This window comes from Phodopus roborovskii, unplaced genomic scaffold (genome assembly GCF_943737965.1).
Source record: "Phodopus roborovskii unplaced genomic scaffold, PHOROB, whole genome shotgun sequence".
In the NCBI taxonomy this organism is placed as follows: Eukaryota; Metazoa; Chordata; class Mammalia; order Rodentia; family Cricetidae; genus Phodopus; species Phodopus roborovskii.
In genome coordinates, this window is record NW_026126448.1 from 21,093,805 (window position 1) to 21,120,859 (window position 27,055).

The following is a 27,055-nucleotide window of genomic DNA, read 5'->3' on the forward strand; positions in this document are numbered from 1 at the left end:
GAAGGATCTGATGACTTTTAGGAAGCTCCCATTGTCCTCTGAACCCTATCTTCCCAAGTGTCATCCTTTCAGGGTTCCGGCTGTGCTGGGGTGCCCAGCAGATGAGCACTAATGTTGAGTGTCCAGCACAACACGTTCAGTTTAGAGGAACAGCAGGCTCCATCTGGAGTGTGCAGGGAGGGCTTCCTAGAGGAGGTGATACCTGACTGGGTTTTGGGAAGTGGGTAGAAGTTCAAGATGAAGAGTTCCTCACTGAAGGTATACACAGAAGCAGGGCTAGGAAGCTGCTGGCAACTGGGAAGAGGGGTTGGTAGAGCTAGAAGAGTGAAGACAAGAGAAAAATAAAGGCTCGCTTCTTTAATCCCATCACTTGGGAGGCCAAAGCAGGGTTGCTGGAGTTTGAGGCCAGCCTGGGTTACATAGCTGATCCTGCCTTTAAAAGGAATTTTTAAAAAAGAAAAAGTACCTGTAAACAGAGAGAGGATGTGCACACCGTCCTTGGTCACCGGCCATGGCATCTAGAGCAGCCTCTCCCTCCAGGCCTCCCAGAGAAGACTCGGGCCTCTCCGGGGCCGTTGGCCCCCTCCCACTTGTTCTTCTTTTCCCAGCTGCCTCTGCCTCATCACAGTATATCAGTGCCCCCGACTCTGAGTTGGTGACACACAGGAAAAGGCCCATCTGTGGTGAGCTTTGTGAGTGGGAACCCTGGAAGACACCAGGGCTCAGGGTTACTAGAGAGCAGATCAGGCCTAGAAATGCACTTGGCTCCCTGGCTCAACCTTTTCCTGGCCCAGACAGCTCAGCGTGGCTGTTGTTTTCAGGTAGAAATTTAGCTGCTTTATTATGTAAGACTTGATATTCCTAGGGGTGGGATCCTCCCTTCCCAACCTAGAAAGACTCCCTGATGTATGGATTGAAACAAGAGACAGCTGCTGTATGTATGGAAATGCCGGGGAGAGGCACAGAGAGAGACTGGTTTTTCTGAGCACCGCAATGGTCCCTGCCCAGGTACTGCGAGCAGATTTATTTCTGACTGTTTATGTGGGGGAGGCATATGGCAGACTTGAAATTCTTTTCTGTTGATCCTGACGGGCTTAGATTTCGTGGAGCTCAAAGAACTGGCAATTAGGAGACCTGGATGCTAATTATGGCACCCCCTCCCTGGTGATGGAGCCTTGGTCCAGTCACCCTACCTCTCTGATCCTTCTCCTTATTCATCAAATAAGGATCAGGGTGTGACATGAGAAGAGACATGTGAAGACCCCAGCACTGCCCCTCACATCAGAGTCTGAGTGTCCCAAATGTGTGCCTTTTTCTGTGCTGGACAGTGTGTTGTCCAGTGACTCGTGATCATGTGAAGCCCAGTGGAGTGAAGAGCATTACCAGCTCCCTCCCTCCCTCCCTCCAACACCTTCCTGGTACTGGAGAGCCACCCAGGGCTTTGTTCATCCTAGAGTGGCACGAACCCTATGCTACTCCCTGCAGCCTTTAGTTCACATTTTTTGTTTGTCTGTTTTTGTTTTGCCAGACAGGGTCTCTCTGTGTAGCCCTGGTCGTCCTGGAACTCAACCTGTAGACCAGGCTGGCCTCGAACTCACAGAGATCCGGCTGCCTCTGCCTCCTGAGTGCTAGGATTAAAGGCATGCGTCACTGACGCCCAGCTTTCCTTCCACTTTTACCTGGGTTCCAGGGATCAAAATTTAGGCTCGTACCACAAGAACCTTACCCACTAAACCATCCTGTTGGCCCCTTGATGAAAACTTTAATAGAGTGCTTGTCACATTTTACATTGGACATCAGCATTCCTTTCTGAGATTAATCCCCACTGAGTTGCTCAGGCAGGCCTCAAACTTGTGGTCTTCCTGCCTTAGGTAGGTAGGATTATAGGAATACACTCACATACCTGGCTTATTGCTTGGAATTCTTTACCTTCATTATCTCCTACCCCATCTACTACCCACACCGTGCTGTAGGTGGGCAAACTGAGGACAGGAGCCATAAAGTAACTCGGCAAGGCCACCCTGCTAGTAAGTCGCTGTACCCTGATTGGGACCCAGTTTTTACCAGCTGTGGGAACACAGCATGGGTAGGTGGTGGCACAGACTTGTCTCCTGCATGTCTGTCTGGAAATCTGCTGAGGCAGTGGCCGAATGGGAGCTACTCTTGCTTCTTGGGTCCCAGCGATGAGGTCACAGTGAGAAACCATGCTGAGTAACTACCACCTGTTATCCCAAGAGCTGGCAGCAAAGAGCCTTCTGGCTGGGCTCACTGCATAGATCCTGGGAGGATGCCTTCAAAGACAGATGATCTTCAAGAGAGCTGTGAGAGAGGAACTGTGCAAGGACTTCTCTGGGGAAGAAGTTACTCATGGAAAAACATGGCTGCCTCAGGTCTTCAGGGAACTGCTCTTGGCCGCTTTGGTCCTGGGTGGGTCCTCGGGGAAACCAGCTAGGACTGAACTAGGGGTAATGGTATGAATGAGTAAGAACAGACTCTGGGGCCTAGATTGTGTATCCAGTTATTGGCTTTGTGAATTTATTCCAAGTTGCTTAATTAACCTTTCTATGCCTAAGTTTCCTCATCTAAAATTGGGTCTTCTCAAAGCCATGGGGAGGAGCAGATGAGGCCCATGGTTAGCACACACAGTAGCTTCCCATTGCTGTGGTTGACAATGGCTGCTGGGGCCCCTGAAGAGAGCCTTAAAGAGATGGAGTCACTGTGCAGTGAAGAGAGAAATCTCTTGGGCACTGGCTGAAGTGCAGCCCCAGAGCAGCCTTCAGGCCTGGAAGTATGGCTGCAGAGGGACCACTGGTAGGCCTCAGAGACCCCTCTTCCAGCTTTTCCCTGTGACTTCCCAAGCCAGGGAGGCCTGGGACAAGCAGAACCAGCCACATGCCTTGCCTGCTTTACTGTGCCCACCCAAGCAGATGGGCACAGCCTGAGAAATGTGAATAAAATGTTTTTGTGGTGGAGGGCAGAGCAGCTGCAGAGAGCCTTGAGAATCCCCAGTCAATCCAAAATCTAGTGACATTTCTGTCAGAATGCATTTGTGTGCACACATGTTCAACGGGAAGGAACGAACACCTCTCCTACAGGGAGGCCAGCCTGGAGCTGCATTCAAGAGTTTGTGCAAGGCTAGGGTGTGGAATTCCACACCTTCTTGCCTCACAGCTCGGTGTGGACAGGATGCCTGGAGGGACGCTGTGGGGCTTGAGGGTATCACTGGTTTTGCAGCACATAGCTCTTGAGGAGCTGGTTCTGTGGCCATTGACAGGTCACATGGTCTCTCTGGCTGACCATAAGATAGAGAATTAGACGCTGTCTGAGGTCCATTCTAGCTCCCTTGTCTCTAGATCTGGTTCTAACTATGGCTGCCCTACCCAGATTTCATCATAGCTCAGTCACTGCTGCCACAGTTTGAGCCCTGGAGGAGCCCCGTTTCTTGGACTCTTGCCTCAATGCTGACCCTTTGTCACCACAACGGGGACCCCATCTGTTGCTCTTGCCCCTTTCACTACAGGTGTCAGCCAGTTTCCTGTGTCTTGGGACTCTTGGGGGATACAGGGTGGGAACAATTGGAATCATGGCCTTGGGAGAGGAACAAGCTAGGACAGACCTCAGGCAGCCAAGCTCCTTTCCCCAAGGAGTCTCCTCCTCCTGACAGACACTGCCCCTCCCTCAAGCACTTTCCAGTAATGTGCCACCCACTGCAGGCAAGAAGCCAAGAGAGAAGAGATCTAGCCCTTCCCTGCAGCCTGGCTCAGCCTAGAGGCCCCTGAGGCTGAAGCCCCGCTGCAGAATACTAGGGAAAAAAAAAAAAAAAAAAAAAAAAAACCGAACAGAACCCTGGGGGAGATGGGAGGGGAGGGTGCCAGAGACGTGACTGTAGCCTCTCCGAGCACCTTCTCATCTGTAGGAGCACTAACTGTTCACCTGCCATAGAGGACTCATCCCAGAAAACTATGGTCATCCCCATGAGCTCCTCACAAAGGGCCCAGAAGAGCCAGCTCAGGAAAATACTGACACCCTTCAGCCTCTTTAGCCTATGTCGAGACACCCATGCTGCTAGAGCAGAACCCTTCCTTGCAGGGCCCAGGCTTGCCCTGTGCAGCATAGCAACATTACCCAACTGTTAGGAGGGCTGAGTGAGATGGCATGTGCTTCCAGCTGGGACACCTTTAGAATAACATCCTCCATGTTACTGCCCTAGCTTGCTTCACTCACACACCCTCTCCAGGCAGGAACTGTGGCCAGCTCATGCATCCGCCCGATGGACACAGAGGAGGCATTTTCCCAGCCTTGTTGCTAGTGGAGGTGGATGCTGTCTTCTGCTTACTCTGAACTGTCTCTTTAGATTCTGTCTTCTCCTAAGACAGCTGTTGCTGACTCTATAGAGCAGACCACCACAGTCAAGGAAGGCCAGCTGGCTGGAGCTGGACTCTTTCTTGGGAGGTGGGGTGGTGCTTTTTAAAGGATTTATTTGTGTGTGTGGGGGGGGTACTTTTTAAAGGATTTATTTGTGTGTGCGTGTGCGTGCGTGTGTGTGTGTGTGTGTGTGTGTGTGTGCGCGGGTACTTTTTAAAGGATTTATTTGTGTGTGTGTGTGTGTGTGCGCGCGCGCGCGTGTGTGTGCGTGCACACGCGTTCTCACGTGTGTGCCATGGACTGCCTGTGGGGATCAGAAAACAACCTGTAAGAGTGGGTTCTTTCCACTGTTTGGCCCCAGGGATCAAACTCGGGTCATCAGCCTTAGCAGCGAGCACCTTTACTCACTGAGCCATTTCACCAGTCCTTGGAGCTCATTCTTGACCTTGGGAAGCTGCTTTCTGGCCCATTATAAGAATTCTACTCTCCTAAACTCAAGTGACTCATTTTCCTGTGACTAAATGCCCATTTAAAGAGAACTTTAAACTTCTAAATTCAGTTTGGGAGGGTATTATTTTTTGCTTTGTGTGTATGTGTTTAGGCTGTATGTGTTTATATTGTGTATTTACATTGTGTGTGTATGTGTATATGTGTGTTTACATTGTATAAATGTGTGTGTTTACTCTGTGTGTGTGTGCATATGTGTGTAGGCCAGAGGTTAAAGTTGGGTGGCTTCTTCTATGACTCTTTACCTTATATATTGAGGGAGGGTCTCTCACTTGAAACCAGAGCTGGTTGATTCAACTCGTCCAGCTAGCCAGCTTGTTTTGGATAATACCTATTTCCTTCCTACCATTGTGGGATTATAGGTGGTCTGCCACACCCACCCAGGATGTGTGTGGGTGCTGGGGATCTGAACTCCAGTCCTTTGCTGGAGCAGCAAACTTCCCACAAGCCATCACCCCTGCCACAGTCTTGGAGGTTTTAGTCTGAGACTGAATGACCCTCTTGCTTTGGGTCTGTGGTGAGGTGGACCAAAATGCTTAAATGGTGAAGCAAGGAGAGAACCTGGGGGGCGAGGGGGTCCCTTACTTCCTCCTCCTCAAGGACACCCTCCCAGTGACCTAAAAAACCTCAGTTACCTCTTAAAGGATCTGTCACTACCATCTGTTAGTAACCCTTTAAAACTTGTAGCCTGAGAATCACTCAGATCCACAGTGTAGCAGGCCTTATAGTCTTCCCTTCAGGGCAGTGCAGATCTCTGGGTAAGGTGCCGTGGTCATCTCCACTCTTTAGCTGGTTGCCTGACCTCTGTGGGTGCCAGGAAAAGAGGTGATGACTGTGTCTTGAAGGTTGTGGGAGAAGGTGGCACAAGAGGGAAGTCCTGTCTGCCCTCGGCAGACAGGCTGCTCAGAGAGGACCTGGACGAGGAGGCAGATGCACACTTAACCAGCCACACAGTTGGGGCCTGTCTACCGGAAAAAGACAATGCTCGTTTGGGAACTTTGAAAGAGTTTGAATATAGTAGGGGCTGGGGAGGAGACTGGGACAAGAGATGTACCCACCAGCTGAACTCTGGGTGTTACTGTAGACCCTACAGCCAGACAGCCTAGACAGCGCACGAGATGACTTTTGAAATCAGGAACATACAAAGTGGCTTTGAGGTTCCTTCCTACCCCTCAGATGGAGATGTGTTTTTCCCTAGTATGCTTTCAGTGTCTCCTTGGAGCTTGTCATTCTATGGGGACTGTGGTGTACTATTGCCCCGGTCAGTACCTGGACATAGGAGGGACTTTGCCAGAGGGAGCAATGTCCTTCTTTCCCAAGGTTCTAGAGGATAATGAAGGCAAAGATCTGGCCAGGCAGGTCCTTGAGGATTATGGGTATTTTCAAATCAGCACATACGATGGAATTTGCCAGCTCAGAGCTTGCTAGGTAGGGAAGATAAAGGAGCATCATTCTTGAGCAAAGGTCTCACTACCTCTTGACCCAGATGGCTTCCGGGTCCCAGTACCCAACATTGCATCTGGGTGCCCAGGTCTTCACCCACCTTCCTACTGAAAACCAAACCAAAGAGCTCATAGGGAACATGGGGCTCTGTAACCAAAGCTGGGATCCCCAGAAGCCTGGGTCTGGAGCCTTGGCATGGTCCACAACAGAGAATGGGCATGGCTTGATGGGGAGGGAGGCTAGGATAACTAATGTTTCAGAACTGTGGAGTTGGCTGGAGCTGGGCATCAGATCTAGGTCCCCTGATGGTTCTGCTACTGACATGCTCTGACTTTGGGCAAGTCCCTTTACCTTTCCAGCCTCCATTGCCCTGTCTTTAGAGTGGGGTGGGCTGAAGGCAGGGTGGCAAAGAGATTTCCTTTCACTTGCTCAAACTGACTGATGGCTTTTGACCTCTTGGGATCTTGTCTGGAGCAGCTGCCTGGTGTCCGGAAAAGCATGCCTCAGTTATGTACAGCCGTTTCCCGCCTGCAAGTCTGGGATTGAAGGTCTCTGCATGTGCTCTGCAGGTTTGCAGACCCAGGCCTAGTGTCCCCACATCCCTCCTGGCACTGATGCTCTTCGATGCTCCTGTCTCTCTGTTGTCTCCACTTTAACACCTGTCATTGTCAGCCTGTGGCTTATACACCTCCATGGCATGGAGCTCGCCGCCTTCCCCAGGACAGACTCATTAGTTTGTTCTTCCCTGCATGGGGCGTAAGTCAGCCTCCCTGAACTTGTGCCTGAAAAGATGCCATGCCCAGGAATCGCTTGATGCCTTAGGCACTTTGCACCTTGGTCATCAGTTTAGTTTCTGTCTGCTGGAGGTATACAGAGCTGCTGCTTTCTAACAGTTTATGACAGTGACAGAGACAGTTGGTGAATGTTCTGTGAAAACATTGGGCCCAAAGTGGTACAAAAGGTAAAGGGCTTGCTGCCAAGCCTGAGGACCTGAGTTCAATCCCCAAGACCCATATGATAGAAGGAATGAGCCAACTCCCGCAAGTTGTCATCTGACATCCACCTACTTACCATGGCGCATACTCACATGTCTCACACGTACATGCATGCACACACAGGCATGTAAGATAAATGTAAGTTTTAAAAATAATTTATTTTATACCACAGCCCTGTGAAGCTGGTATTATCCCTTCCGTTTACAGGCAAGGAAGCCGAGGCTCAGAGAGTTAACAGAGCGGCCTTCTGAGACCAAGCCTGTGCACCTCTCGCCAGATGCTCTCCTGGTCCCCAGTCCTGTCCCCAACCTTCTGTTCTTCTGGCTCCCCTGAAAAGCCCACGGCCTCCCGTTCTCTCGCCCTTCACAGGTTTCCATGTGATCCCCACCATCTCGAGTATCGTCCCGGAGAGCTGCCTGCTGATCGTGGTGGGGCTGCTGGTGGGGGGCCTGATCAAGGGTGTTGGAGAGACGCCCCCCTTCCTGCAGTCAGACGTCTTCTTCCTCTTCCTGCTGCCGCCCATCATCCTGGACGCGGGCTACTTCCTGCCACTGCGGCAGTTCACGGAGAACCTGGGCACCATCCTCATCTTTGCTGTGGTGGGCACACTGTGGAATGCTTTCTTCTTGGGTGGCCTCCTGTACGCCGTGTGCCTCGTGGGCGGAGAACAGATCAACAACATTGGCCTGCTGGACACCCTGCTCTTCGGTAGCATCATCTCGGCCGTGGACCCGGTGGCTGTGCTGGCTGTCTTTGAGGAGATCCACATCAATGAACTGCTACACATCCTCGTCTTTGGGGAGTCCCTGCTCAATGATGCTGTCACTGTGGTGAGGGGTCAGGGGTCACACACCACACATACGGGGGTCAGGCAATGCCCTATCCTTCCACTGAAGATGATATAAATGACCAATGTCCCTCTGGGCTTGTGTGTCAGGCCCTGCTCTGAGCATTGGACTATGGATCCCCTTTCTTACTCCTCAGGACAACCTGAGGGGAGATGTAGTGTCCCCACCTTACAGAACTAGAAACAACCCACAGAAGTTAGACTATTTGCTAGAATGTGGCGGAGCTGAGGTTAAGGCAATGTGCTTGACCCAGTCTGTTGCCCTCCAGGACTTGAACTCTTGGCCAGCAGGTCATTTGCTTTCTGGTCAGCTTGCGTTTTGTTGCCATCTTGCCCAGTTACTGAGCTGCTTCATGCCTTCCTTTCTTCATAGCCCATTTATCACCAAGGGGCCTTTTTAGTTCTTGTGTTGGCTGTTTAAAGAATTTGGAGCATGCAGGGTTTTAGGCAAAGGAAATTAAAAGGAGTGTGCTTGCCTAAACCTCTAGGACCTGATAAATGAATTTAGTAGGTCTGGGTTAGCTACATGTTTTTATGTGACTTTAAGCAAGAGGTTCTTCCTCTTCTAGACCTCTCCTTTGACAGTTTTCAAGTGACAGAATAGTAGTGCTATCTGCTAAAGGGCAGGTGAGGACCTGTGCCTGGCAGAACTGTGTATCTGCACATGTCTATCAGCCAGTTTCCTCAGGAAGCAGGTATATGCACACACATTCTGCCCCCTCTAAAACTGGACTCCTAAAAAACAATCTGCACACACAGGAAAACACAAAAGACACAGAGGTCCATGCCCAGTCCTGCTGGGACCACACTGTCCTCTCCAGCCCCTCTGGACATGACATTCCAGTGGAAAGACTTGCTCACTAGCCACAGCCTCAGCTTCCTCCTGTGCTCTCGCCACTTCTCATACAGCTGAGTCTAGCCCAATCATTCCGCTCTCCATCTTGGTCTCTTCTAGCAGCAACCCCTGCCAAGGGTTACACATAAGCCTCAGCTTGTGCAGGACACACAGAAACTAGCCTGTCATTTTCCTGGGAATCCTACAGGATTTCTGCTTATTAATGTGTGTCCTAAGGCAGTTAGGACCTAAGTTGAACCCTCCCCAGCTGAGTCTGGACATGAATTCATATCGCCACTCCTGGAAGCAATGGAATGCTTTCATCAAGTTGATAACTCAGATCTGGGTGTGGAGGATCTGTGCCATCTCCTGACAGTGGTGATCATGTGGCCCGTGTTTGGCTGCTTCCTGTCTGAATGCATCTTGCCTTATCTGGCTTGCATAGTGATTCTGGCTGTATTCGTTAGGGTTTACCTTGCTGTGATAAATTACCATGAGCAAAAGCAATCTGAGGAGGAAAGGGTTTATTTCAGCTTCCAGCCAGGTCATGTCCCATCACTGAGGGAAGTCAGGACAGGAACTCACTGCAGGAGGCAGGAACTGGAGGAGAGCTGCTTATTGGCTTGCTCAGCCTGCTTTCTTGTACAACCCAGGACCTCCTGGAACCATTGTCTCAGCTGAAGGTCTTCTTCCTAAGTAACTCTAGCTTGTGTAAAGATAGCAAAAAAATGGCTGGGCAGCGGTGGCGCACACCTTTAATCCCAGCACTCAGGAGACAGAGACAGACAGATCTTTGTGAGTTCGAGGCCAGCCTGGTCTATAGAGTGAGTTCCAGGACAGCCAGGGTTGCACAGGGAAACCTTATTTCAAAAAACAAACGAGCAAAAAAGATAGCAAAAAATAACCAGGATAGTAGCATTTTTACCACAGTCTTGCCACATGAAGAAATAGGGGCATTAAGAGGCTCCTGGCTGATTAGGAATGCTGTTGGAGTCGCATGACCCTACACACAGGCCTACACCATATTCTCTTGTCTACTTGTCATACCACTGATAGCTCCAGGCTAGAAAGGAGGCCCTGGCCTCTGTACTGTGCCACTGGCTCAGGTGGCAGACCATGAACATATTTGTGAGCATCCCCAGGCCAGGAGGGAGGTTAGCCTAGAGAGGAGCACACCTGCTTCTGAGATCCATCCTGTCTCCCAGATAGGTGTGAGGTACTGAGGCCAGCCACTGCCCAGCACCTACCCGTCCTGCCAGGCCCGAGTTGGGCCTTTCCAGAGCTTGGTACAGGTGTGAACACCGTAATTCTGAGACAGTGACACTGCACCTGAGCCTCCTGGCTTCAGGTCCTCTGTCCTGTCATCATCTCTGTTTTCCTCCCAGGCCTGGAATGTCCCCATCTGGTTCCCGGCAGCGTGTCTAGGGCTGGACTTGAGTAGACTGGGGGCCACCATGTCAGTCCCTCAGGACAAAACCCAGAGACTGAGGGAAAAAGTTTTGAGCCTAGTCCTGCCCCTTGCCAGGCCCCTCTCTGGCTTGTTAGTTGATATGTCTGAACCTCCCTCTAGCAAGGAGATAGGACCTGCACACCAATAAAGAGCATCGGTATATGACGACCATTTTGCAGACTGTTTCCCATCCCAGGTCTGGGAAGCTGTGGCGGGCCCTCCAGCTGCATGGCATCTGAACTCGCAGCTTGGCCATGTGTACGAAGGATTGCAGTTTAGCTGCCCAGCTTTAGAGTATATGTTCGTTACCAGCAGGGTGTGCTGCAGGCCTCCAAAGAGGAAGGCCCCCAACCCCCGGGCCAGGCTTCTACACTTGCTCAGCACTAGGGTTTCTCTGCTGCCCTGTAGGTTTTGTTCATGGCTGTGAGTCCTTGGGGTGGGGGGGTGGGGTTTGGGATAGCCAGGGAGCCATGGGGCCAGGGCCCTGCCCTCCTACCCACCAGCCTACATGTCCTTTTCAGGTCCTCTATCACCTCTTTGAGGAGTTTGCCAGCTATGAGTATGTGGGCATCTCGGACATCTTCCTCGGCTTCCTGAGCTTCTTCGTAGTGGCCCTAGGTGGGGTGTTTGTGGGCGTGGTCTACGGGGTCATCGCAGCCTTCACCTCACGATTCACCTCCCACATCCGGGTCATCGAGCCGCTCTTCGTCTTCCTCTACAGCTACATGGCTTATCTGTCAGCTGAGCTCTTTCACCTGTCAGGGATCATGGCGTGAGTCCAGGCGTGGCGGGTGATGGGATTGGTAGGGAAAGCTCCTTAGCATGACATGCTTAGATCTGTGTGGTCACCAAGGAACTCCCCAGCACCTGGACGCTGGGCGGCAGACTTCCCTGCTGTCACTGGAATGGTCCAGGCCATCAGAGGCCACCACTCCCACTGGGCTCTGAGATTCAGGAATCTGAAGATTGTCTGAAAGCAGATGAGGCAAAAAGCAGCCTGTGTTAGGGCTAGCCTTGGTCACAGGAGGCAGGGTCTTGTGCTGCACTAGGAAGCCGGGAACCTGAATCCTTAGGTCTCAGTCCTGCTACTTCCTCCCTTTTTCTCAAAGTGGATCACAAGATGGAAGCTGACAGAGTCCTGGGAGGGGCACGAGCATCTTATCAGGCCTGAGTCGTAGAAGCCCTGAGGTCTCTGTTGAGTTCGCAGTGGGCCGTGGGAAGAGTCGGGGGGGGGGGGCAAGGAGAGCAGAAGTGCAGAGGCCAGTCTAAACTGGGGACCCTGGGTAGTAGGGAAGAAGCCTGCAAAGCTCCCTAGAGCAGTGGTTCTCAACCTGTGGGTGGTGGCCCTTTCACAGGGGTTACCTAAGACCATCAGAAAACACATATATTTACAGTTCATAACAGTAGTAAAATAACAGTTATGAAGTAGCAAAAAAATAATTTTACAGTTGGGGGTCACCACAGCATGAGGAACTATATTAAGAGGTTGAAGTGTTAGGAAGATTGAGAACCACTGCCCTAAGGGACCCTGTGCATTGGGAGCATCGTACATGGAGGGAAGGAACCTGAGAGACCATGTTGGGCCTACGCAGTGTGGCCCTGGGAAAAGGCCAATACTTTACAGTTACACAGACTTTAGTCTCATGCATTGCCACTCACCTCAGTCAGACAATGGCGGTGACGTTGTTTTTCCAAACGTCCTGACTCGTGTCTGAAAAGTGCAAGGATCTTCTGGCCCTGTGTGTGCTTTTGGTGCATACGAGTTACCTGGTGAGCAGGGGCTTGGCCAGCCTGTTACTAGTGGGCACAGCTCACCCTCAACCCTCCTCTTCTTCACCCCAAGGCTCATCGCCTCAGGAGTAGTGATGCGCCCCTATGTGGAGGCCAACATCTCCCACAAGTCACATACCACCATCAAGTATTTCCTGAAGATGTGGAGCAGTGTCAGCGAGACCCTCATCTTCATCTTCCTCGGAGTTTCCACTGTGGCTGGCTCCCACCAGTGGAACTGGACCTTTGTCATCAGCACCCTGCTCTTCTGCCTCATCGCCCGGGTACTGGGTAAGGGCCAGTCCCAGGCCAAGGGAGGAGTGTGTGTCTGTGTGACTGCAAGCAGGAGCCAGGCTGTGGGGGAGCTCTGTGTATTGTAGTATGAGGCCAGGTTGTGGGGTGTGTATGTGTCCCTAAGAGCTGGACTATGGTATGTGTGTGCGGTGCTGTTTGTGTATGTGTGGTAAGGTGTGTAAAGGCTGGGCGCTCGTGTGAATGACATGCAGTACTAACTGGGTTGTGTTGTATGGTACAATATGTAGAGGGGATGGGCTGTGGGAGTGTCTATAGTATAGTGTGTGCAGGAGCTGAGTTACGGGGCATGTCCAGTACAGTGTGTAGAGGAACTGAACTGTGAGGTGTATCTAGTACAGTGTATCAGGGTGGAGCTGTGGGGTGTCTGTGGTATAGGTGTAGAGGGGCTAAGCTGTGGGTGTCTATACAGTGCATTGAGGGGCTGGTCTGTGGGTGTGTCTATACAGTGCATTGAGGGGCTGGTCTGTGGGTGTGTCTAGTACAGTGTATTGAAGGGCTGGTCTGTGAGTGTGTCTATACAGTGTATTGAGGGGCTGGTCTGTGGGTGTGTCTATACAGTGTATTGAAGGGCTGGTCTGTGGGTGTCTAGTACAGTGCATTGAGGGGCTGGTCTGTGGGTGTCTATACAGTGTATTGAAGGGCTGGTCTGTGGGTGTCTATACAGTGCATTGAGGGGCTGGTCTGTGGATGTATCTAGTACAGTGTATTGAAGGGCTGGTCTGTGGGTGTCTATACAGTGTATTGAGGGGCTGGTCTGTGGGTGTGTCTAGTACAGTGTATTGAGGGGCTGGTCTGTGGGTGTGTCTAGTACAGTGTATTGAGGGGCTGGTCTGTGGGTGTGTCTAGTACAGTGTATTGAAGGGCTGGTCTGTGGGCTGTGTCTATACAGTGTATTGAGGGGCTGGTCTGTGGGTGTGTCTAGTACAGTGTATTGAGGGGCTGGTCTGTGGGTGTCTAGTACAGTGCATTGAGGGGCTGGTCTGTGGGTGTCTAGTACAGTGTATTGAGGGGCTGGTCTGTGGGTGTGTCTAGTACAGTGTATTGAGGGGCTGGTCTGTGGGTGTCTAGTACAGTGTATTGAAGGGCTGGTCTGTGAGTGTGTCTATACAGTGTATTGAGGGGCTGGTCTGTGGGTGTGTCTATACAGTGTATTGAGGGGCTGGTCTGTGGGTGTCTAGTACAGTGTATTGAGGGGCTGGTCTGTGGGTGTGTCTAGTACAGTGTATTGAGGGGCTGGTCTGTGAGTGTGTCTATACAGTGCATTGAGGGGCTGGTCTGTGGGCGTGTGGCATAGGGGCTAGTCTGTGGGCTGCATATGGTCTAGTGAGTTCCTGGCTGCTTCCATTTCTTCTCTGCAATGCTAACACCGTTTGAGGCCATTGAGGGGAGAGAAGCCCCATGCTCATAGTGAGTCTGGAGACAATGTCACAGTGAGTCCTAATGATGGTCCTTAGGACCCTCCAAAAGCCTAGTGGCTTCCTCAGACCCTCAAAACCCAGCTTGTGACCCTGCTGAAGCGCTGTCATGGCACTTGCGCCCAAAGCTACCAGGCTAGTGTTACCTGTGGGATCTGCTTCCGTGGGATCCGCCCCCAAGATTGCCCTTGCTTCAGTGACCAGGCCGCTTGCTTCTGTGTTTTACTCTCTCTTCTCTGTGACGAAAGCCAAGTCAGTGGTCCCCTGTTACATTTCCTCGGGGCCCTTTGTATGATGGTCTGTGTGTACATTTGCGCGTGGAAGCCAGAGGTCCACAATGGGTATCTTCCCCGTCCCTCTCTACCATTTTTAAGTTTTTGTTTGGGGTTTTTTGTATGTTTCTGTTTGTCTGAGACAAGGTCTTACTATGTAGACCAGACTGGACTAGAACTCTTGGTAATCCTTCACCTCATGAGTGCTGTGATTACAGAGGCGAACCAACCACCTGTAATGAGATTTTGTGGGATGTTTGTTGTTGGCAAGCAGGTTTTGTTTGTATGTTTTGTAATGCTGGGGATCAAACTGAGGGCCTCATGTGTGCAGGGGAAAACCCTCTCCTCCCTCCCCTGCCTTGTGAAGTAATGGACAATTTCCAGTATATAGAGAAGTGGGGACAATAGGGAAATGATTTCCTGCTCTCCTGCTTTAATAAATGACAACTCATTACCACTCTGTTATCTCCTCCTGTCCCTTCCCTTGTTGACCTGTAGCCCTGAGGGCCTCTGGGATATCTTCAGAACAGATGCAGGAGGGGGAACCTTTTAAAGACCCTCTGAGGTCTTGGGTTGAGTAAACTGAAGCTCCTGGGCTGAGGGACTCAGGAAGTGAGTGAGCTAGATGGGCTTAGGGGGAGGGGCTTCCTGGACAGCCTGACCTGTCCTCTGCCTGCTCCCTGGCAGGTGTGCTAGGCCTGACCTGGTTCATCAACAAGTTCCGCATTGTCAAGCTGACCCCCAAGGACCAGTTCATCATTGCTTATGGGGGCCTGCGAGGGGCCATCGCCTTCTCCCTGGGCTACCTCCTGGATAAGAAGCACTTTCCCATGTGTGACCTGTTCCTCACTGCCATCATCACCGTCATCTTTTTCACAGTCTTCGTGCAGGTGGGCCTGGGCTGGGCATGCCCCTTCCTTGGGGACCCTGACTTTTCTGGTGGAAAGGGGAAAGTGAAAAGGACTTTGGGTACTCTCTCTGTCGCTAACTTGCAGCATGACGTGGGCAAGCCATTCCCCACTCTGGGGCCTCAGTTCTCAGTTGTGGTAATGTGACACTGTGAAGTCAGTGACCAGAGTGCTACCCAACTTCATTAAGAGCCACTGAAGCACCATGGGTAGCGGGCAGGCCCCAGATGCGGCTGCCCCAGCTCACAGTAGGGCTGCAGTGGTTTCATGGTTCATCATCTCTAGCAGCACAGCGCAGGCAGCTGGGCCATCTCTTGAGCCAGGAGACCTGAGGCCTGGACTCAGCCTGATGCTCTACTAGCTGTGTTTCTTGGGCTGGCTGTGTCTCCGTTCCCCATTTGTGAAGTGAGGAGACTGGACTAGATGATCCCCAAGAGTCCTTCAAGCCTGCTGGCCTTCTGGGCATTTGAATGACCCAGGCTTAGCAGAGTTCCACCCGTCTCTACCCATGTCCCAGGGAGGCCCGTGTAGGATGTTGCACAGTGCTCTCCCATAGCTGACTGGCCTGGAACAGCTGAGAAATTCTGTTGAGCCTCTGTTTCTCTTCTATTCTCTGTCTTTCCTGGGCACTAGTCCTCACACAGAGCCCGATGGAGGCACCTTTGCCTTCTCAGGAGACGATATGGGGAGGCTTCTTGGAGTGGGGTACAGTTTCTGTCCTTTTACAGGAGCCAGCTCCTCTTTGCCCTGCCCTTTCCTCAGAAACACTGCTTTTATCTGGACTTTACTGTTGCATCTGTTTGATGGGTTTCCAAGCCCACTTTCCCTGAAGGTCCTGATCCCCACTAGCCAGCCTGACTCTGGGTCTGCTCCCTCTGTTGGGCCTTAGGAAACCACTCAGCCTCTCTACTGTTCAGTTTCCTCAGTTGCAAAACAGGAACATTTTTTTAAGGAGCCGTCTTTTTTGGTTTTTCAAGGCAGGGTTTCTCTGTATTGCTTTGGAGCCTGTCCTGGCATTCAGTCTGTAGACCAGGCTGGCCTCGAACTCACAGAGATTCACCTACCTCTACCTCCTAGGACTAAAGGCGTGTGCCACCAATGCCCGGCTTTAAGGAGCCGTCTTTCACAAATGCTAGAGAAACATGTAGAGCCTATAAGGGAGACAGGGCAGAGGTGGTTCCCTGTCTGCAGGGCCTGACTCCTTGGGCTGCAGAGTAGATCTGTGGTAGAGCTCACATTGAACCCAGGCCCTCGCTAGATGGGCAGTGAGGCTTGACTACTATCTCCAGGAAGAAGTGTGCTTTACAGACTCGCCTGAGGTAGAGAGTTATAAACCCCCAGTCCCTCAGGAAGAAGGGAGGTTTCTTAGCCTCTCTGCCTGAGTAGCAGAACCAGGATGTCTGATACTCACCTGCCCTCCAGGGCATGACCATTCGGCCCCTGGTAGACCTGTTGGCTGTGAAGAAAAAGCAAGAAACAAAGCGCTCCATCAACGAGGAGATCCACACACAGGTACTGGAGGCCCGGCTGGGTCTTGGGTTGCTGGAGAAGGCTGGAGCTGGGCCTTAAGCCTGCCTTCTCTCATCCCAGTGTTAGGTGGTCTCTCAGCCCCCTGGGGTCCCCTGCCAGGTTCTAGCTGAAGGGAAAGTGTGGTATGAGCAGTTAGGAGCCCAAGAGGCTGTTATACAATCCCTCCCTCTATTTAAGACCAGCCTCTGTCCTTAGGTGTAAGTGGGGGTGGAGGGGATGAGTGAGGGGAAGGCGCCACCTCCTGGCCACTCCTGAAACTGTAGGGCCAGGCTAAGCAGACCCACAGTTGGGGTGGAGGTGGGTGGGGTAGGGAAGGAGCCCAGTTGTAAGGCTTGACCTGGCCCTGGGCCCATTTCAGTTCCTGGACCACCTTCTGACAGGCATCGAGGACATCTGTGGTCACTATGGCCACCATCACTGGAAGGACAAGTAGGTGAAGGTCTGGTGGGCAGGAGGGTAGGGAGGCCAGTTGAGGGTCCCTGGGAGCCTGAGCATCTTCTCATGCCTAGGAACTAGCCCCATCCACCTCCCTCCCCCCGCAGGCTGAACCGGTTTAATAAGAAGTACGTGAAGAAATGTCTGATAGCTGGGGAGCGCTCCAAAGAGCCTCAGCTCATTGCCTTCTACCACAAGATGGAGATGAAGCAGGCCATCGAGCTGGTGGAGAGTGGAGGCATGGGCAAGATCCCTTCTGCTGTGTCAACTGTCTCCATGCAGTGAGTGCCCCTGGCTAACCTGGGCAGCATCTGCATCCTTGTTATCTCCCCAGCCCTAGCCTGGGGTGGCCACCAGGGCTATACTGTTACTGGTCAAGGCAGACTTCCGGTCCTTAAAGCCATACTAAGGCTTGGGACTTTGGCCACCCACCCCTGGGCTGTCCCCCAGCATGGCCTTCTGCTGCCAAAATGGAGACCTAACCAGTGTTCTGCTGTCCCAGAAACATCCACCCCAAGTCTGTGGCATCAGAGCGCATCTTGCCAGCACTGTCCAAGGACAAGGAGGAGGAGATCCGCAAAATCTTGAGGAGCAACCTGCAGAAGACCCGGCAGCGGGTGAGGTCCTGCCCCATCCTGGCGCCTTCTTAGCTGCTCTCCTCTGTACCTCCTCAGCACCTGCTCTGCATCCCTGGCCTTCCTGCCCAGCTTCTGAGTCCTCCCCTCCCCTGATGACTGTTCCTCCCCCAGCTGCGGTCCTATAACAGACACACACTGGTGGCCGACCCCTACGAGGAAGCCTGGAACCAGATGCTGCTCCGGAGGCAGAAGGCCCGGCAGCTGGAGCAGAAGGTCTGTACCTTTCTCTCTTGCTGGAGGCGGGATTCCTCTTCCCGCACTCACACCCAAGGGCACCTCAGGCTCTGCCGAGCTCCTCTGAGCCCATGCACCTATTTTAAACCTAGACAACAGACGGAGAGGTTTATTAATGGTGTGAGGCTTTATCCCATGTGGCAAAGGGCGGGGATGGCAGGGAGAGAGAGAGAAAGAAGTGAGCTCCAGGGACGCTGGGAAGTGGGGCCAGCAAGACTTGGTGGCTGGGTTACTAGTTTGTGGTGGGGTGGAACAGGAATCTAAAAGGGGTGGTAGAGGCCAGTGAGTGCCCAAGAAAAGGACAAGGGTTGATGACAGGCAAGGGACTGAGCTCAGTCGTGATGGCCTGGGTTTGCATCGCCTGGGGCCATACAGGACTCAGGCATGCTGCCCCGAGTTTTTTTTATTTATTCTGGTTTTTTGTTTTGTTTTGTTTTAATCTGGACTCTTGGGGTCAGCTATGGGTTGGAGGCAAGGCCAGCACAAAGTAGATCTGTGTGAGTCAACCTAGGAAGGTGACACAGCTTGCTGAGAGCCTGGGACAAGTCCCCCAAAGCCCTAAAGTGTCAGTGTGGGTACCGGCACTGCAAAGGAAGAGCCCATTGCGAAACTGCTGCCTCTGTCTTCCAGAGGGCCTCTGCTAGCCCTCACTCACCCCGTCCACTCTCTCTGTCAGATCAGCAACTACCTGACGGTGCCAGCCCACAAGCTAGACTCCCCCACCATGTCGCGGGCCCGCATAGGCTCAGGTAAGGGGCTAAAGAGGGACCCTCAGGCTGGGTGCTTGTGCCAGGGACAGGCCTCCAAGTCATAGGGGAAGACAGGTTTTTCCCATCGTGACCTCCCTCTTCTCAAACCCTGAGTAGTGTCCACATCAGGAGGGGCTGAGTGCTCATAGTGAGGGCAGCAGAGCTCTGCTGTCAGCACAAAGGTACTGCCAGTTTTGCTCAGCGTGGGGACTGCAATGGAGTTACAACACAGGGCATGTGGCAGGGAGGCAGACACCACTAGTCCATGAAGAGAAACCGGCAGGCCTAGGCAGGAAAATGCCCTGTTTCTTTTTTTAAAAGTCTTATTTAAGTTTATGTGCATTGGTGTGAGGGTGTCGGATCTGGAACTGGAGTTATAGACAGGTGTAAGCTGCCATGTGGATGCTGGGAATTGAACCCTGGTCCTCTGGAAGAACAGTCAGTGCTCTTAACCTCTGAGCCATTCCTCCAGCCCAGAGCCCTATCTCTTAACCTGTGGGACAGCTGTGGGACCCCCCCCCAATCCAAGGAGAGCAACTATCTGATGGGAGAGCAGCTGGTAACTGAGCAGTCACTTGGGCCCATGTGGACAAAGTTGTGAAGCCTGTAGACATGTTTGCATTCTGGGAAGGTCTGAGAGCCACTGGTACAGAATCTGTCAATGCTTTGCTTTCAATCCACAGATCCGCTGGCCTATGAGCCCAAGGCAGATTTGCCTGTTATCACCATCGACCCAGCCTCCCCACAGTCACCTGAGTCTGTGGACCTGGTGAACGAGGAGTTGAAGGGCAAGGTCCTAGGGCTAAACCGGGATCCAACAAGGCTGACTCGGGAAGAGGAAGAGGAAGAGGAAGATGAGGATGGCATCATCATGATGAGGAGCAAGGAGCCCTCATCCCCAGGCACCGATGATGTCTTCACCCCTGCACCAAGTGACAGCCCCAGCTCCCAGAGAATACAGCGCTGCCTCAGCGACCCAGGCCCCCACCCCGAGCCTGGGGAGGGAGAGCCTTTCATCCCCAAAGGGCAGTAGAGCCAGGCCAGTGGGTGTCCCATAGACTCTTGCACAGAGTGGGGGCTGGGGGCTCCCTTTGCCTCCTGATCTGGATTGGCCCTGCCCCCTCCTACGCATGGCAGCTGGGTCCACAGTCTCCGCTGCAGCACGGCTTGCCCTGCCTCCTGGGAAGTGTCCTGTCCCACCAGAACTGCCTTCCCAATCCATTTGGCAGAACAGCTGGGCTGGTGAGGCAGGCCCTGCCCCATCTCTAAATCCAGGCTCTCTCATACTGGAACCAGGGTTCCATGAGACCCTCCCTTCCTGCAGCCCCCTCCTCATCCAGACCAATTTTCCATCTTTGATCATCATTTCTAACCAAAGAGCCACTGGCTCACTGCAGTCCTATCAGGAAAAGAGGGAGCCGAACCTTCCTTGGCCTTGACGGGGCCCTCCTGTATCAGAGGACAGCAGGCATGTGGCTGGGAGACAAATGGGTCACCCATGGCAGACCCACACTACTCCTGCCAGCCATGGCACCCTGGCCAGCCGCCACCTGAGCTGCCCTCACTCAGAGCTGCAGGCTAAGGGCAACTCTGAGCTCCTCTGCTGGGAACTGAGGCTTTCAACAGACACGTGACTTGGGTGATGAGGACCACTGGGTATTTCTGGGGCTGCTTCATGGGAGGGGCTGTCCGAGGCTCCAGGAGATGCTGCCTTTTTACATTTTGTTTAATTGCACCTCCACGTAAGTACGATTCTGTTTGCACAGAGGCACTCCTGTTTGTAGACCCTTTGAGACCCCCCACACCAGTCAGAGCTCCACTCCCTACCCCTCTTCCTTCCTTCCTTCCTTCCTTCCTTCCTTCCTTCCTTCCTTCCTTCCTGTTGTCTAACACCTACCCTTAAATCAAACTTCTGCCTGCTGGGCTCTTGCTCATGGCACTGATTGAGATAAGGCCCATCTTGTGATTGAAGCTCATGAGCCAGGTGCCTTCGGGTACCTACCTTGCTCTTGGGCCTGCCTTTCCTTCTGTTGGCCTGTTCTATCACCACCCATTATCCAGACCACTCTTACCTGCTTACCCAGCTTGCAGTGAAGCCCAGCCCTGGGGAATAGGCAAATTCTATGAGGGTCTCCTGTCCTGGCCAGGGCGGCTGGAGTAGACATAGTACTGGACCCCTAGAGGCCTTTGCTCACAGGCACATACTCCCTTCTGCCACCATAGCTGGTCCAAGCCCATGGGTGTCTGTCCAACCCCCAAGCACTCCCTCCCCAGGGTCCCAGGATCGTGCAATAGAGTGGTCCCTCCCAGGGGATGGGGCCATGGGTGCTTGGCTCAGCTGTCTCCTCTCCATGCAAGTGCTGTTTTGGGCAGGAGTCGCCATGCAAGGAGATATCGACAACCATGTATAAAACCACTGCAGCTGCTGCCGCTCTGCGCCTGTACAAAAGAAACTGAACCTTTTTCATATTCTAATAAATCAATGTGAGTTTTTTAATAGGAGTCCAGGGCTGCTTCCTGGGAAGGAGGTCACCAGAGGCTCAAAGACTGGCACAGAACACTGCACCCATCAGCTGCTGGTGTGGTTGGTACTGTGTGCCAGGTGCTGAGGTATGGTGTGATTGGGTAGGATGTCTGCCCTCAAGGTCCCGGCTTGGTGCTCACACAGCTGGAAAACCCTGGTCTGTGAATGGTGAGCATAGTCAGCTGGGCCACAGGGTCTTATATCAGGGAGACTCCTGACTGGTACCTCAGGACTTACACCTGCAGAGGCCAGTGAGGAAACATGCAGGCCTGGGGAAGGCCAGTGTGGACAGTTCCTCCTTTGGAACTCCCCCTATTCCGAGTTCTGTCTCACTTTTCCTTAATAAGTCTGTTTGCTGTGCTTGATAAAATCAGTGTGTCTGGCTCCGGGGAACAGAGGGAAAGGGTGGGGCCTTGTAGTTTACGGTTTGGGTCTAAGGGTGGTGCATAGCCACTGAAGCCCTGTATTCTCACCTGGGAAGTAAGGACTATACCCTATTGGAATAAGGGGTTTGTGTGTAATCCAGCTTGGAACTGAGCTGCGTTTCCAGGAGCTGACCGCCAGAGGGCAGTGAGGTCTCAGCACAGGAAACTACTGTCCAAGAGGCTCTCAGCCCAGCCTAGGACCCGGATTCAGAGCTGACTTTACTGAGGATGGCTGAAGCTGGGCATGCCAAAAGGATGATAGGAAAGGACCACACTGCACTCCTGTATTGATGTCCCAGCAGGGAACGGCTGGAACACTCAGAAGGTGCTGGCAGCGTTATGGACACCCACCATGGATGAGGCCCACTACATCTCACTTCAGGAAATCATGAACTCCCACCCCCTACCCCCACCACCACCCCGCCCAGAGCACAGGACTCTGCTGATCCTAGGAGGGGTCGGAAGTAGGAGGGTTCCTTGGCCAAACCCTGTCTCAAGGATAGCAACAATAGAAGGTTGTAGAGCTGTGGTTCTGGGAGGTGCTGTCCAGCCATGCTGTGTCCACAAATAATAGATCAGAATTTCTACTTGGGTTCTCCCAACTGGGACACCTCACTGGTTAAAACGCAACTCCAGTTCCAGAGGACCCAACCCCTTCTGGCCACTGCACATAAACTCATACCTGCATACACATATACATAAATAAAAAAACAATCTCCAGGCAGTGGTAGCACGTGCCCTCAGGAGGCAGAGGCAGGCAAGTCTCTAAGTCCTAGGCCAGCCTGGTCTACAGAGCGAGTTCCAGGACAGCCAGGGATACACAGAGAAACCCTGTCTCAAAAAAGCGACCATAATAAAGATTTTCATGTCAATTTTTCTTTAATGGAAGGAGGACAAACACCCTTATCCTCAACACGGGAAGCAAAATCATAGCCACACCTCATCCCTGTCATCTCTCAGTCATACTCGGGGATTCACTTGCAGCATTAATCATCACAAATTGAGTATGGTTGTTCACACCTATAAACCCCAATAATCCCAACATGAAAGAGGCTGAGGCAGGAGGATTTCCACAAGTTTGAGGCAGCCTAAACTATGGAAGGAAACACTAAAATAACTAGCTGGAAATACTGCTTAGTGGTTAAAGTGCTTGCCAGGCTTTAACCAAGTTTAGACCCCCCCCCCCAGTACCAAAAGTGCTGATGATCCCAGCACTGGAGGGGGTGGTCCTGGAGCTGGATGGCCAGCAACCACTGATGCCCCAGAGAGAGACTGTCTCAAAATTAAAGTGGTGAGGGATTGAAGAAGACTCACAAAGAACTTTTTAAAATGTAGTCATAGCTGAATGATGGTGGCACACGCCTTTAATCCCAGCAGAAGCAGACGGGGATCTCTGTGAGTTCAAGACCATCCTGGGTTACAAGGTGAGTTCCAGAACAGGCTCCAAAGCTCCACAGAGAAACCCTGTCTCAAGAAAGGAAGAAAAAAAGAAAGAAAGAAATATAGTCATTAGGCCTTCTTAAGACAATGGAACACAAAAACAGAAAACTTCAGCAGCCTCCATTTTATGGCTGATCACAGGAGAAGATCTAAGATGGTACTTCCCATATTACTTTTGGATATAGGGAGGGTCTCACTGGATATTCTTCTGCCTCTGGCTCTTGAGTGCTGGGATTAAAGCATGTGCCACCATGCTTGGCTTTTCTGTCCTTACCATGGGCAATACGGTGGCTGATTGGGTTTAATTCTGGACTGTATTGGGGGGGGGCGTTCTTTGACTTCTACCTGGGGCTACATGGCCACACCTGTCTCCAGAATAGCAATAACAACAAATTCCTCCTAGAATGAGCCTTGTACTCCTCTTCCTGAGTAATGCTAGCATCCACTCTCCTTATAGGAGGGTGACCCAAGAGACAAGGGCACGTGCTGGGCCTGCATCCTTGGGGAGCTCAGTGCCCCTTTGGATGTAATCGCCCCAAGCAGAGTCACTGGGTGTATTTTGTTTTTCAACACAGTGTTTCTCTGTGTAGCCCTGGCTGTCCTGGAACTCAAAGATCTTCCTGCCTCTGCCTCCTGAGTGCTGTGACTAAAGGTGTGTGCCACCACTGGCAGCTGTGGCTGGACAATTTTTAAGCAAGGGAAGAATCGTTTTCAAGAAGAGTGGAATGACCACCCTCGGCAGCTGCTGGGGTACACTGTGGGCTCCTACAATTCCCCATGGTGTACAGAGTTCTAGCCAAATGGCCCATCTCAGGTCTTGGCTCCCATTCTTTGTGTGTGTGTGTGTGTGTGTGTGTGTGTGTGTGTGTGTGTGTGTGTGTGTGTTTGTCTTTGCCTGCAGAGGGCAGAAAAGGATGTCGGATTCTTGGAAGATGGAGTTACTGGTGTTGATAACTACCTGAGGTGGGTGTGGGGAACCTATTTGTGTCCTTGGGAAGAGCGGCAATCACTCTTAACCACTGAGCCCAATGTGAACGGGTTAATGGGGCTGTGCATATAACTGGCTCGGATTCACATCATTAAACAGAAACCAGTCCTCTGCCACAGCTGATCTCCAGATCAGCCATGCTCAGTCTTTGTCACTATTATAGTCAATGCTGTCACCATAGTTACTAAACGCTACCACTTGATCTGCCGTCATCTTACCAGTCATCTCACGCCACTTCTGGTCATACAGTGAGTAACTGTCATGCCACAGCATGTCATAGCTTACCATAGTCCATTAGCCCCTGTCGAGGAGGTTATTAGAGCGTTAGTCAGGATGTGTGGGTGGCCTGACCCCACCCAGGCTTTGTCATGGATGCTTTTGCGACTCTTCTGGTAGCCAGTCAGTCCCTGGGTAAGCTGTCTCTCTCTCTGTCCATCCCTCTCCCTCCCTTCCTCTCTGCCTCTCTCTTTCTGAGACAGGGCTTCTCTGTGTAGCCCTGGCTGTCCTGGAATTCACTCTGTAGACCAGGCTGGCCTTAGACTCTGAGATCCACCTGCCTCTGCCTCTGGAGTGTTGAAGTTAGGAAAGCGCATGCCACCATGCTTAGCATAAGAGGTCACATCCTCAAAAAGCCAAGAAGGGTTTGAGGAAGGGGTCCCTCCAAAGTAGAGGGCAGACTTAAAGGGACAAAGAAAGTGCTAGAATGTAGAAAAGCTGTAGGTTTGGGAAAGATGGGTCTCTGGGAGTCAGCGCAGCAGTGAGCCCATTTTATAGGCAAGGAAAAGACTGCCACCCAGGCCTTTTGGCAAACAGGCCCAGAGCATCTGCTGTACATACATGTGTCTGTAAGGCATCCACTCCCGGAAGAGCCAGCGCCCAGTCACGGCAGATGCTTGCTCAGCCCTGTTTCCATGCCTACAACAGGCCACTCTGCACTCCCGCTCACATCACAGCCAGATGGGAAGATTACACAGAGGCAGCCAAACCATCTTCAGCTGAGGCTTCTCTTTCAGAGCCCTGTTGTCCTTGTGGCTGCAGTAGGATGGCTGGCATGAACAGAGGGAAGATTGCTACCAACCCGTGGCTTCACAAGGTTCTGTCCAGATGGGGTGGGGGTTGGCTGGGGAGTAACAGCGCAGGACAACCCATGTCATGACAGGAAGAACAGAGAGGCTTCTCCCCTTTTTCGTATTCCATCTGGACCCTCAGCCAATGGAATGGGATTTGGGACGGCTCTTCCCCACGGCTCACTACTTTTCTGGCCATGCCCTCACAGACACACCCGACGTGTAGTTTATAAATCTCCTGGATGCTTCTCCATCCTGCCAGGTTGGTAGTCGAGATTATCCACCATGGACCAGGGAGGTGCTTGTTAGGTAAAGTGTTGCCACACAGGCAGAAAACCTGTACTGGAAACCCCAGCACCATGCAAAAAGCCAGGCTGGAAAATGTCTCTCAAAGAGCAGCTGATTAACTACTTCCGACACCAGAGGGCGAACACTGGTTCCAACAGTCTTGGCCAGGAAGTGTGTTTTAGTAAACGCACGTGGCCACTCTCACATGTTATCTTAGAATTTATTTAATAATCTGGTGTTTTTCCTTGACTTGTATGTTTTTTGCCTGCTGTAACCGTAAGGTCTTGTGCCTCCTGAGAGGAAATGCAAATGCTCTCAGGGTGACTAATGTCCTAAACCTCAAGAGTTCCAATAGACTGAAGTTGCTTGTTTGTGTTTTAGTTTTTCTTGAGTAACTGGATTGATTTCTCACTCACTAGCTGTTCAAGGCTGGCCTTGAACTCCTTTTACTACATTTCAAGTGCTGGGATTACGAGCCTGTAAAACCACAATAGCCAGCTGATTTTTTTTTTTTTTTCCCTCAAGTGAGGGGGAGCCAGGCACTGTAGATGGTACATGCCTGGGAGTCTCAATTGCTAGGAGGAGCTGAGGAGGGAGACTCATCCAGAAGTTCTGGGACAGCTTGGTCTCAATGAACAGCAAACTGTTAACCATACAAACAGGAGAGCAAGGGACCATGGGTAACCATAAACAGTACAAGTAGCAGAACAAGGATCACAGATGACCATAAAGGAAAAGATGGATGGCATTTATTTCAGAAACCCCAAAAAAACAATGAAGAGACAAGCTTGCAATGGAGTAGTGCTCCACCACGCTGAGCTGGTAAAGGTGGCCTGCATAGTCTGTCTTCTGCTGTTAAAACAAAATCCCTCTTTACGAAATCATAAAGAAAAGAAGATTATTTAATTCAGTTTGGGGAAGAGTTTTTCATCCATTTAAATGTTTTTCTTTTATTTGGTGTGTGTGTGTGGTGTGATGTGGTGTGTGTGTATGTGTGTGTGTGTGGTGTGTATATGTGTGTGGGAGGTATGTGATGTGATGTATGTGTGTGTGTGGTATGTGTATGTGAGGTATGTGATGTGGTGTGTATTTGTGTGTATTGTGTGATGTATGTGTATTGTGGTGTGTATATGCATGTGGTATGATGTGCAGTATATTTATGTAGTATATGTGTATAGTGTGTATGCATGTGTGTAGTGGGTATATGGATGGGTGTGGTGTGTGGTGTATGTGTGTAGTATGTGTCTGTGTGTGTATGGTATTGTATGGTATGTATGTGTTTCATATGTGTGTGTGGTGTGGTATGGTGTGTGTGTGTGTAGTTGGTTTTCCCATTCACCTTTACGTGGGTTGTGGGGATCAAACTCAGGTCACCCTGCTTCACAGAAAGTGACAAGTGACATTCTTAGCTGCCCCCCCACCCCCACCCCCACCCCCCACCCCCACCCCCGCTTTTTGAGACAGGTATATATGGGAGGCTGGCTCCCCCTACCTCCCAGCTACTGGGTTTATACACATGGCTCTTACTTTTTGTAACAACCTTGCCAACGTTTACATGCACACTGTTGTGTCTCACCACAGTTGCTCTGAGGAAAGGGTAGGCACTTTCTAGTAA

The 27,055-nt window shown here is 51.7% G+C and overlaps 1 protein-coding gene across 1 annotated transcript in view; it reads left to right on the plus strand.

Annotated features, from left to right (window-relative positions):
• Positions 1–21,205, plus strand: part of Slc9a1 (solute carrier family 9 member A1) — a 56,723-nt gene extending 35,518 nt beyond the window's left edge. Inside the window, exons 2-12 of the mRNA XM_051189028.1 lie at positions 7,680–8,140; positions 10,964–11,214; positions 12,286–12,503; positions 14,902–15,104; positions 16,545–16,634; positions 17,011–17,081; positions 17,195–17,368; positions 17,590–17,704; positions 17,837–17,938; positions 18,636–18,708; positions 19,392–21,205. Coding sequence (XP_051044985.1) covers positions 7,680–8,140; positions 10,964–11,214; positions 12,286–12,503; positions 14,902–15,104; positions 16,545–16,634; positions 17,011–17,081; positions 17,195–17,368; positions 17,590–17,704; positions 17,837–17,938; positions 18,636–18,708; positions 19,392–19,741 — 2,108 coding nt within the window. The 3' untranslated portion in view covers positions 19,742–21,205. The remainder of the gene's footprint in view (positions 1–7,679; positions 8,141–10,963; positions 11,215–12,285; positions 12,504–14,901; positions 15,105–16,544; positions 16,635–17,010; positions 17,082–17,194; positions 17,369–17,589; positions 17,705–17,836; positions 17,939–18,635; positions 18,709–19,391) is intronic.
• Positions 21,206–27,055: the final 5,850 nt, after the last annotated feature.